The sequence below is a fragment of the Agelaius phoeniceus genome, chromosome 25 (assembly GCF_051311805.1).
Source record: "Agelaius phoeniceus isolate bAgePho1 chromosome 25, bAgePho1.hap1, whole genome shotgun sequence".
Lineage (NCBI taxonomy): Eukaryota > Metazoa > Chordata > Aves > Passeriformes > Icteridae > Agelaius > Agelaius phoeniceus.
Window position 1 is genome coordinate 4,329,000 of NC_135289.1, and position 12,318 is coordinate 4,341,317.

Sequence of the window (12,318 nt, forward strand, 5' to 3'; positions counted from 1 at the left end):
GGTTGGAGCAGAAATTTGGGTTACTGAGCAGGATCTTCCTCCAGCTTGTACCCACAGAGGCCATGGGGGAAGCTTTGCTAGAAAATGGTTTCAATTCCTGAAGAGGAGGAGTCTGAACAGGAGGGGACCAAGTGGATCTCACCAGGGCCTCCTGGCTGTGCTGGGCCTTCCATCAACCTCAGCAGATTCTCCTCTCCCCACCCTGGGTAATCACTGAAAATCCTCTGAGCAGAGAGAGACAGAGCTGTCCCAGGATCTTCCTGGGAAGATGTGAGAAAGCTCAGAGAAAGAATTAAAACAATTCTTATCTCAATCTCTGTTTGTCAGGCAATCTCTGTTTGTCAAAGAAGTTTACAAGAAGTAGTTTTCCCTTCTTGACCAATGGGTGAGAGAAGATTCCTAAAGGCCACTCAGGTCTTAGGTCCACCATTGTTTCTATAAGAACTGTGGATTTCTAACAATAAAATGCTTTTCACTGATGATGGAGTCTCTGTATCACCTTTGGCTGTCCCCAACACCCCTTTAGTGACAATTGTATTTGCTTCATGGCAGGCAGGAATGATGGCTCTGACTCCATGTTCTCAGAAGGGTAATTTATTATTTTATGATCCTATATTATATTCAAGAATACTAAACTAAACTATACTAAGGAATACAGAAAGTATACTTAGAAAAGGTTAAAAAGATAATAATGAAAACTTCTGACTCTCTCCAGAGTCTCCCCTTGGCCCTGATTGGCCAAAGAGTGAAAATAATTCACACCAGAATCCAATGACACAATCACCCGTGGGTAAACAATCTCCAATCACATTCCAAAGGAGCAAAACACAGCAGAAGCAAATCAGATAATTATTGTTTTCCTTTTCTCTGAGGATTCTCAGCTTCCCAGGAGCAAAATCGTGGGCAAAGGGATTTTCCAGGAAATGTGAATGCCACAGGTGACACCGCCTTGCTCTCAGCCATCCCCTGCACAGACCCCCAGGCTGCTGCCATCTCTTCCAGGGCACAACCCAAACCAGGGCCCTCTGCAGGGAGCTCCTTTCTAGGAACAAACCCATTGCAGGGAAACCTTTCCAGAAGCCCAGAAACCCTGGGGTTTTCAGCACCCACCCCAGCTGAGGGTGGGAATGCTCTGGGCACAGGCTGGACCTGCAGTGGCAGGAATTGTGTGTCTCTGTTCCTGGGGCTCTGTTTTTGAATTCCTGGCATAAAACCCAGGTTGGACTCCAGGTTTCAGATGCCTGACACGAGGTCTGAGGAGAAATTGAAGCACATTTACTGACTGTGTACTCTGAATAAATTTGCCTTCTTGCAGGAGGGAAGGCAACAGGGAAGTATTTTAGAAGACTGAATCAAGCAATTTAAAAGGCTAACAGAGCATGATTTGGGCACAGCAGTAATTTAATAACTGGTTTTGCCATTGGAGTATCAAGTAAAGAAGTGACTTTCATTTTTTTAATGTAAATCAGCATGAGGGACCCCACTGCAAACAGATTCAGCAGCAGCAAGATTAAAACTGGACTGGACCAAGCCTGTGGCAGTCCCAAGGCTCCTCTCACTGCTCATTAATCCTTAGGGCACATCTGTGATAGAGCTGGGCCTGCCCCAGGACAGAATGGAGCAAATCCCACCCCACAGACAAAGCACAGGGCACTGTGATAATCAAACCTCCTGTAACTCCTGGATCCTGTACCCAGAACCCAAAGAAAACAACCAAAGAATTCAAAGTTTATTCTTTAAAAAAGTTATTTAAAGAAGCAAAATAATTTACTTCAATCCAAACCAAAAGAGATGCATTATTGAAAGCAAATAATTAAACAAAGTAACAACAAATTAGCCCTTGGGTTAAAAGTCCAGATCCCAACATTCCCAACCATCCTGAGGGTTACCACAGGCACACACTCAAGGTTTGGGGTTTTTGAGGAGCACACAGGTCAGAATGTGATCCCCCACAGGCCTGAGGCTGCTTGAAATCCAATCCTAAGGCTGAGCTGCACTAAAAATGATGGCAGCTGAAAGATCCTGGTTAAAATCCGAAATCCCAGCAGGGACAGGGACAGAATCTGAGCATTTGTTTGAGCAAAAACACGGGGTGAGGACACAGAGAAACAACCCCAGGATTCCGCTGGCTCCACTCAGCCACAGCTACAGAAACATTTGTTCCAGTCATTGGCACTTGGAAGTTCTGAACAAGAGCTTTACCCTTTTTTAATATTTTAATATCTTTAATATTTTACCTCAAAAGTTGTTCATGTGTGTTCTGCCCAGTCAGGGCAGTGAAATCAGCTTGGCACTAGTGCAGAGTTGTGCTGCTGTAAATAACAATATTTGGACCAAATCTACTAAACCCCCTTTTCCAGGGACCAGTCTTGTGCAAAACCTTCTGTGCTTATCTTCTAAATAATTTTCACCAAAGTTCACAGGGTTTTGTCCTTCCAGTTCTTGGCTGCCACCAAACCCAGGGGTTCTCTGTGAGGCAGCTGGAAACAAATGACAACCATTCAGTTCACTCCTGATAGTGCACCACCTTGATTTTGTATTTTCTGCTGGATTTGGAACTACACTGATGGACTTGGGAGTATCACCTGTGCAGGTCAGCTCTGCAGCACCCTAAAAACTGAAAAAAAAAATTCCTAAAAAGCATTCTAAAGGTTCCAAAGGTGATACAAATACAGACCTACCCTCACCAGGGCTTTTTCCCTTTTCAGGTTTTATAGAGCCCAAGAGAAAGGGAACAGCAAAGAGCAGCAGATGCATTTTCCAGTCAGTTCCCACACATTGCTGAGAATTCCCAGCCTTGGAGCTACACTGGTATATTTTAATGCCAGAGCATGCAGAGCAGTGTGGAGCACTGCTATGATGAATCTCCATCCAAATCATTCTCCAGGTTGAGCACACACCCCTCAAACATCAAATGCCAGAGGCTTCCCATGGCCACAGGCAGCTGAGCTCTGGCCAGGAAACAAATTCCTGCATTTCCCAAGAAATCAAAGCCCCTCCATGATGGCAGAATGTCACCATTCAATGTCCTCATAACCCCCACTCTGCCCTTCCTGCTGGTTCCATGTGTATCCCAAAAGCTTTTCCCCATTTCCCAGGGGTTTTTATTGACTGCCTGCCCTTGTGCCCCACAGCTCTTCAGGGGCAGCCCCACAGGGAAGGTTTTCACAGAAAATCTTCTGACAAAGCTTTCTCAGCCCTGGCTGTGCAGGGTGGCAGCTCTGCCAGCTTTAACCTGCACTCATGGAATGGTTTGGGCTGGAAGGGGCCTTAAAGCTCATCCCATGGGCAGGGACACCTTCCACTGCCCCAGGCTGCTCCATCCTGGCCTTGGACACTTCCAGGGATGGGGCAGCCACAGCTGCTCTGGGCAGTATCAAATAAACTGAACCTGAGCCAATGGTCCCCAGGATTCTGCCCACCATTGTGTGTATGTTGCTGGAAAATAATATTTTATGTTAATTTTTTTGTGGGTTTAATTCTTATCAGTCACATCAGTCAAAGTTAAAATAAATTGAAAAAAGTATTTATAAGGATTATCACAGATAAAGCAAATGTGATGCAGATTGATCCTCTTCATTCCAAGAAGAGAATTAAGACTGTAATTAGTGAAGGAAGCAACATTAAAAGGAAAAATTCTTCTCTCTCTGTTTACTGCTTTCCAATGCCCATTTGGAATTGAGCACTCCAAATTAAGATGTGTGACTGACACCAACAACCTGAAACTGAGCCTCCTGAGGCTCTGCTGGCCTGGCACTGACCAAATGCTCCCTCTGTTGGCTGAGGGCTCCTTCCTCCTCCTCCTCCTCCTCCTCAGAGCTGAAGTGAGGGCAGAACCCAGCCCAGCAGCACAGGGACAGCAGAGAGCACAGCTGGGCACCAGCGAACCAGGGGAGGCTGCTCTGGTCTGGGGAGAATTCCCTCAGCTGGAGGGAAGGGCTCACAATTCCCTCACTCAGAGTGAGCCCTGAATTCCACCAGTCTGTGCCCCACCTCCTGTGGAGCCATCACTGAGCTCATTCCCCTCCTCATTTTGCAAGGATGCTGCATTCAGAAGCTGGCTCAGGTGCCTGTGGCAGCTCCCAGCCTCCTCCCCTCCAGCACAGAGCCCCAGGATGGTTTGGGTTGGAAAGGACTCAAAGCTCATCCCATCCACCCCTGCCATGGCAGGGACACCTTCACTGCCCCAGCTGCTCCAACCTGGCCTTGGGCACTGCCAGGGATGGGGCAGCCACTTCCTGCACCCCTGACAGAGTCAACCCCAACCCTCCACACTCCTTCCCTGACAAAGAAACTCCAATTTTACAGTCTAGAGACATTTTGAAGAGACTCTTTACAGTCTGTGGTAAGAAAATAATTCAGAATAAAACAATTTGCAAGTTACAGAGAGAGCTGAATAGCAGCTGTCCAAAGCAACCTCCAGTTACCAGATTAATGAGTGAGAAGCTGCCCAGAGAAATGTTGGCAGTTCATGTTAAAAATGAACAGCTGACAGGTTTGGTCCAACTTCGAAGAGATCTGAATGCTGCAGGAAAACAATACAGAATATAAACTGTTCCACCCACAAAGAAAGTAAAACACAGATGCAGTGTGTCCCCTCCCTTGTCCAAGAGTCTCTCAAGTGCCTGCTGGACCTTCCAAATCCCTCCAAATTCCTGCTGGAGGATCCTGCCAGGCCCAGATCACCCACAGCACACTTGCCTGCTTGACACAACGAGCTCCCAAGAAATTCCAGTCCTTGGGGTTTTCCTCAACCCAAGGGACAGCTTCAAATCTTCTTAGCAAACAGGCACTTAGTTAGGAAAGGTTTTCCTTTTTATTACAGCAATGGAGGATCAGGTAGGTGGCACTCCTGGCCCTGGAGATGTTGCATTTGTGCTGTACAGGTGCACAGAGAGCAGACACCCAGCTGGGAGGGGACAGGGCGGCACAACCCCGTGTGACACCAACCGTGCCACTCCTGTGCCAGCACTGCACGGATTCCAACAGACAGGGGACACACAGCACTTCTAGCTTTTACTCTAGAGGTAAAGTGTCATCTTTTTCACAGCATTTAGTCTCTATAGTTCACTTTTGGGACTGGTTTTCTTCTGGAACAAAGCCAGGTGACAGCGAGAGAAGAATCCCAGCGCATCCCGAGGCGCTGCTGCTCCGTGAGCTGAGCAGGGAGGTAGATGCCATGGGTGTTCTCTGCAGATGGACCTTGTGCTAATTAACTCTGGGGCCCAGAGTCTGTCACTGGCACCCAAACACTGCAGGGAGCAGCAGGAGAGGCAGCACAGATCGAGGCTTGTCCAGCAGCTGCACCTGAACCACGTTTTCCTGGCATCTGGAACAGAAAGGCAGCTCCAATTAGCACTAATTAGCTCTGGGGTGGGTGTGCAGTGCAGCAGTGCAAGGGCTGAGCTGGTCTGGCTGTTTTCAGAGTCATGAGCAACATCTTACAGGGAATGGTTAAAAGGAATTTCCCTCAGTTGGGAACTCAGATTTCATTATTTTAATTGGTTAATGGGGAAAAATCTGGAAATAAATGAGAAAAAATCTGGGAATAAATGAGAAAAACGTGGGAAAAAAAATGGGAAAAATCGGGGAATAAATGGGAAAAAAAACGGGAATAAAATGGAAAAAAAATCAGGGAATAAATGGGAAAAAATTCTGGAATAAATCCGGGAATGGGAAAAAAATGGGAATAAAATGGAAAAAAATTGGGGAATAAATGGGGAAAAAACGGGAATAAAATGGAAAAAAATCGGGGAGTAAATGGGAAAAAATTCTGGAATAAATCCGGGAATGGGAAAAAAATGGGAATAAATGGGAAAAAAGGGGAAAAATCCTGTGGGAGTAAATTGGTAATTGGTTATTTCACCATTTTATTTGGTTCATCCTGGAATCAGCATGTTCCAGATGAACACAGCTCAAGGGGAGCTGTGCAGGAGTCAATCACTCTGCTGTGCACACCCCTCTTTCAAGGTGTTTCCTCAGAAATTACACCTTCTCCAAACAGTCCAAAGGGTTTCCCAAAAGGAGACAGAAAGGAATGACACAGCAAATCACACCACTGAAATTGGTGGAAATCATGGAATGTTTTGGGTTGGAAGCAACCTTAAAGATCATCTTGTTCCATCCAGCCATCAGCCAAAAGGGTGAAGTGAATGAAAATTCCTTTTCTTAAGCTCTGCCATCAGCTTAGAGGGGAATTTTTCTTTTTTGAGCATTAAAACATTGTAGGATCCAATAGCAGGATCCATTGTAGAATCCAATTCTCTGGGAATCAATGTGTGTCACGGACATATTTTATGAAAAATCCTTTTGCTGGGATTTTTTCTCCTGAGAAGCTGAGAAGCCTCAGAAATGAAATGTAAACAATAATTTTCTGCTGCTGTGGAATGCAACAGGTGCATCTTTGATTGGTCTCATGTGGTTGTTTTTAATTACTGGCCAATCACAGTCCAGCTGTCTTGGACTTTCTGGTCAGTCACAAGATTTTATTATCATTCCATTCCTTTCCTTTCAAGCCTTCTGATTAAATCCTTTCTTCTATTCTTTTAGTATAATTTTAATATATAATTTTCTTTTAATATAATATATATCATAAAATAATAAATCAGCCTTCTGAAACATGGAGTCAAGATTCTCACCTCTTCTCTCCTCCTGGGGCCCCTGCAAACACCACCACACTGGGTGACCCCGAGGGAGGAACATTCCCACAAAAATGTTCTATAAAAGGGGAAAACCCCACCTAGAGCAGGCAGCATTTCTAAGCCCCATTTAGGAGCTGCTGGAAGGCAGAGGAGGCAGGGCACAGTGAGGTTCCAGCTCACCTTCTCACATGACAAGGCAGGACAGTCCCATGCAGCCCTGGTTCCCATCCTCGCTGCTGTTGAGCTTCTTCATCCGGTACTGCCGGATCTCCCTCACCAGGGTGTAAAAAGCATCTTCCACACCCTGAATGCAAACACAAGGTCAGGCATTTTCTTCCCTCAAGCTTTTGAAATCACTGATCTGTCCATCCCAGAACCCCTTAATGGGTTTGAAAGTCACAATTCTGCAGAAGAGCAGCACCCAACTGATCCTGTGGCTCCTAAGAGGAGGAATCCCATATGGATGTCCCAGCCTGACTCCTCCTGGGGTAACAACCACTAAAATAAACGTGGAAAAATGTTGTATCTCAGGAAGGTTCCATGCAGGAAACCAGCTGCTCCTTGCCTACTTTTAGAATTCTGAGAATTCAGGATTTTCTGGCTGCTGCTCAATAATTGCACCTTCCCTGCTCTGTTCCCCTGCTCCAGGGCTGGCTGGACAGGCCCACGTGGCCAAGGAGGCTTGGGAGAAGCCCATTAGTCCAGTCTGGGGAATTCTGTCTGCAATCATAATCTGCTAATTGGCTTTCATTAACGAGCCAAGAGAACCCAGCAGGCCTGGGGTGAGGGAGCTCAGCCTCTGACACTCCAGGGAGAGCAGCTGAAACTCTGCTGCTCCTCCTGCCAACACTGCAGGTGCTGAAACTGGCTGCAATCAAAATTTTAACATCATTGGAAGCAGTAGAAAGTAGCTGGGTTTCTTTTTCTTCTGTGTGTTTTGTGAGATTTTATAATAAGATATTTATTTATTATAGTTAAAATGTGGCTTTTATTTAAGACATAAGTATTATTTTTTAGGAATTGTTTTACAGGCATTTGTTTTATGGTTTTGGAGGTTTATTAAGAGGGGTTTTTGGTCGTTGCATTTGAATGTTTTGACAGTAAAGGAGAATTTTAATATTTTTTTGGTCATGTGTTATTTTTTCTTGTTAGGTAATTTTCCACAAAACCACTGTATGTCTCTTCATCTCTACATTTACTGGTATCAGTTATGTTTATTATTTTGAGTATTTTTTTTCCCTAGTTAGTTTTTAAGTTTTATTTAGTAACTTCAGGGGACTTGAATTTTTTTTATTCTCTGTTATTTATCAACATGACCCACTTGAAAAGAAGTCAGGGCGAGTCTGAAGCGATTCCTGCACTGGCCCAGCCCAGAACTCTTTCAAAAGTGAGTGGGGAAATAAAAGCTAAAAATGTAAAGGGATTGAAAAAATGCTTCTCCTGTAAATAAGGCAAAAATACATGGTAAAAATGTCCTTGATGCATTTCCCAGGAAGAAGTCAGGCCCTGGGGGAACCCCTCACCTGTCTCGTTTTTGCAGAGGTCTCTATGAAGGGGATTCCGTAGCTTTTTGCCAATTCTTGGGCCTGTTTTGTGTCCACTGTTCTCGTGGGCAGATCACACTTGTTCCCCACCAGCACCATGGGCACATCATCTGAGTCCTTCACTCTCTTGATCTGTTCTCTTTAGGAAGACAAATTATTAAAAAAAAAAAAATAAAATTAGGAACTATTTTCTAAATAGAAAAACTGATTCAGTTCAGTATTCAAACAACCTTGTGCCAGAAAAACATATTAAAGGTGAGCAGGGCCTCAGAGGTCAGCAGCATGGCCAAGCACTTTGTACACTTCATTTTCTGTCCATGGATAACTCCACTCTGGATTTCTCACCCATCTCCTTAGAGATTACATTCTGTAGCTGCAAATGGCAGCTGATTCACAGAATCCCAGAACAGCTGGGCTTGGAAGGGCCCTCTGGAGATCACTCAGTCCCACCCCTCTGCCAAGGTAAGATCACCTGGAATAGGTGACCACATCCTGGAGGGTTTGGAATGTGTCCAGACATGGAGACTCCACAACTCCCTGGCAGCTGCTCCAGGGCTCTGCCACCCTCATACAAAGGAGTTTTTCCTCACATTGAGGTGGAACTTCTTGTGGTTTAGTTTATGGCCACTGCTCCTTGTCCTGTCCCTGGGCATCATAGAAAAGAGTCTGACACTGTTCTCGTGGCACTCCTTGGAGATATTTATATGGATTGATTAAAAAAAATAATAAAACTGGATAAAAATCATCCCAGTCTTAACTGACTAAAGGTGGTGCTGAGGCCCTGGCAGAGGCGCCCAGAGCAGCTGTGGCTGCCCCTGGATCCCTGGCCAGGCTGGATGGGGCTGGGAGCAGCCTGGGATGGAGGAAGGTGTCTCTGCCCATGGCAGGGGATGGAATGGATGGGCTTAAAAGTCTCTTCCAACCCACCCCTGTCTGTGATTCCATGCACTGGCACAGAACAGTGACAAAACTTCCTGAAAGAAGTGGGAGATTCAATATTTGTCTGTTCCTGAGGCCCTCCAGTGCTTCACTCAGCCAGGGTCCCCACCCTGTCCCCCTGTCCCTGCACTCCTGCCCCCGGGGCAGCCCAGCTGTACCTGTAGAGGTTGATGTCAGCGAAGGATTTGCTGTTGTTGATGGCGAAGACGCAGAGGAAGCCCTCGCCCGTCCTCATGTACTGGTCCCTCATGGCGCTGTACTCCTCCTGCCCCGCCGTGTCCAGGATGTCCAGCAGACACGTCTCGCCATCGATCACCACCTGCTTGCGGTAGGAGTCCTGCAACACACGGCCACGGTGAGCCCTGCACTGCTCCTGCCACCCCAGGGCCACGGGGGAAATGTAAAAATAATCATCAAAACGCAGGAGGAGCTTTGCCAGCTGCTCTGCAGAAGATGTGGCTGCCCCTGGATCCCTGGAAGTGTCCAAGGTTGGACAGGGCTTGGAGCAGCCTGGGACAGTGGAAGGTGTCAGGGTTGAAACCGGGTGAGCTTTAAGGCCCCTTCCAACCCAAACCAGTCTGGACTTTGTGATTCTCATCCATTTGTGATTCTCATCCATCTCTGATGAAAAACCACCACACCTAAAACTACAGTATTTTAAATATTACTCAAACTATCACATTTTAAACCATGCCCAAACTACCCCATTTTAAATGAGACTCTAAGCCCTCTCATCCTTTGTTACAAAACACACAACTCCTGTTGCTTTAAAGAAATTCCTCCACAGGAGAGGAAAATAAAGAACAATCACAAACACCCTCCCTGCGAGCAGAACCCCCGCCCTGCCCAGCCCCGTGCCGGCCTCTTTGGCCGCCTGCGGCTGCTTTAGGGAGCCCGAGGGGAACGAACAGGGGAGGAACCGCTCCCAGAGCCCCGGGCCGGGCCGGGCTGGGGGGAGCTGGCGGCGGATCCGCTCCCGGCCCGGCGCGGGCGGCGCCCCCGGCCCGGCGGAGCCTCCCCCGCGCTCCCGTCCCGCGGCCCCGCGCACCTCGATGGTGGGGTCGTACTCGTCCACGAAGTGGTTCTGGATGAGCTGGATGGTCAGCGCGCTCTTGCCCACGCCGCCGGCGCCCACCACCACCAGCTTGTACTCGGTCATGGCCCCGCGGCCTCGCCGGGCCCGGCCCGGCCCCGCCGCCGCCGCCGCCGCCCCGCGATCGCCCGGCGCCGCTTCCGCCTCCCGCCCGCGCGTCACCGCCCGCGCCGCTTCCGCACACGCGACACGGGCGCGACACGGGCGGGACACGGCAGAGACACGGCGGGACACGGGAGAGATATGGGGGGACACGGGAGGGGCACAGCAGGACATGGGACACGGGCGGGACATGGGACACGGGCGGGACACGGCGGGACACGGGAGAGATACGGGGGAACACGGGAGAGACACAGCGGGACATGGGACACGGGCGGGACACGGGACACGGGCGGGACACAGCGGGATACGGGAGAAACACGGGACACGGGCGGGACACGAGAGGGACACAGCGGGACACGGGTGGGGCACAGCAGGACACAGGACACACGAGGGACACGGTAGGACACCACGGGACACGGGAGAGACACAACGGGACACGGCGGAACACTGGACACGGGAGAAACACGGGACACGGCGGGACACGAGAGGGACACAGCGGGACACGGCGGGACATTGGACACGGGAGAAACACTGGACACGGGAGAAACACTGGACACGGGAGAAACACGGGACACGGGAGGGACACAGCGGGACACGGCGGGACATTGGACACGGAAGAAACACTGGACACGGGAGAAACACGGGACACGGGAGGGACACGGCGGGACACGGGAGGGACACAGCGGGACACGGCGGGACATTGGACACGGGAGAAACACGGGACACGGGAGGGACACAGCGGGACACGGCGGGACACTGGACACGGGAGGGACACGGGAGAAACACGGGACACGGGAGGAACACGGCGGGACACGAGAGGGATACAGCGGGACACTGGACACGAGAGAAACACGGGACACGGGAGGGACACAGCGGGACATTGGACACGGGAGAAACACGGGACACGGGAGGGACACGGCGGCACCGGCACTGCGGCTCCGAACCGAAGCCCGAGGCTTTAAATGGCACCGGCCCCGCATCGCGGAGCTTTCAAGGGGGAACAGCACGGGGCCCGCGGCCCCGAACGGGGAACGGCACCGGGCCCGTATCCCGGGGCTTTAGAGGGGGAATGACACCGACCCCACAGCCTGTGGTTTTTGAACTGGGAATGACATCGAGCTCTCGGGATTTGAAAAGGGAATAAAGTCAAGCTTTGTGGTTTTTCAAAGTTGTTGATGAACAGCTGGAGCCGGGCAGCTCTGGGGAAGGGACGGCAGTGGGAGCATCCTGCACTCGATCGTTTTTAAGATCCACAATCCAAAGGAAAGGTCTGGCTCAGAGCCTGGGAGGGAGCAGGAACGGGGAGAGGGAATTGCAGCAGGGAGATCACAGACCCCGCCAAGGAACAGAACCGAGCTGGGCACGGGTGAGCACGGGGAGGGCAGAGCTCATAAACGGGGCTGGACACTAATTAGAAGTGATGTAATTTGTAACCAATGAATGTTGCTGTTGTGATAATGTATAAATAGTGTAGGGTTGATGATGGGGCCTTTCAGACTGGAAATAAAACACAGAAATCCCTCAGGGTGGTGTGAGAATGGGAGGCACAAGGACAGAGCCTGTGATGGGGATAACACAGTTCTAACACAGCCCCTGCTGAGGAAAGAAGAGGCTGAGCACAGCAAGGCTTTTTTCAAAATCAGTAAAACTTTATTCTATTTCCATTCTTTGCCATTAACAGAAAAAAAATTGGAGAAAGCAATGTTTTGTTTTACAAAGATAATGCATCTCCCAGAGAAGAAAACCCTAAATTGAGAATAGAGGTAACATGAAAAAAAAAAAAAAAAAAAAAGGAAAAAACCAAACAAAAAAATTAACCAAAATAAAAATGAAATTAAAAAAAAAAACCAAAACAAAACAAACCCAAACCAAACCACAGTACTGCCCTCTATTCCAAAAAGTAACTCCTGATCTTTTTGGTAAAGTAATACTTAGACCAATCATTCAGTTTTCTTGCTTGATAAAGTGTGACTGGGGAAATGGAGGGAGGGGGGCAGGG

The 12,318-nt window shown here is 48.7% G+C and overlaps 1 protein-coding gene across 1 annotated transcript; it reads right to left on the reverse strand.

The window, feature by feature from the left end:
• Window positions 1-1,685: 1,685 nt before the first annotated feature.
• On the reverse strand, window positions 1,686-10,369 carry NRAS (NRAS proto-oncogene, GTPase). The gene is made up of 5 exons (XM_054648714.2): window positions 10,173-10,369; window positions 9,283-9,461; window positions 8,165-8,324; window positions 6,822-6,945; window positions 1,686-5,329 (listed from the first exon to the last, which is right to left on the reverse strand). Exons 1-4 carry the CDS (start codon window positions 10,281-10,283, stop codon window positions 6,826-6,828), a joined length of 570 nt encoding a protein of 189 aa, XP_054504689.1. The 5' UTR covers window positions 10,284-10,369; the 3' UTR covers window positions 1,686-5,329; window positions 6,822-6,825.
• Window positions 10,370-12,318: the final 1,949 nt, after the last annotated feature.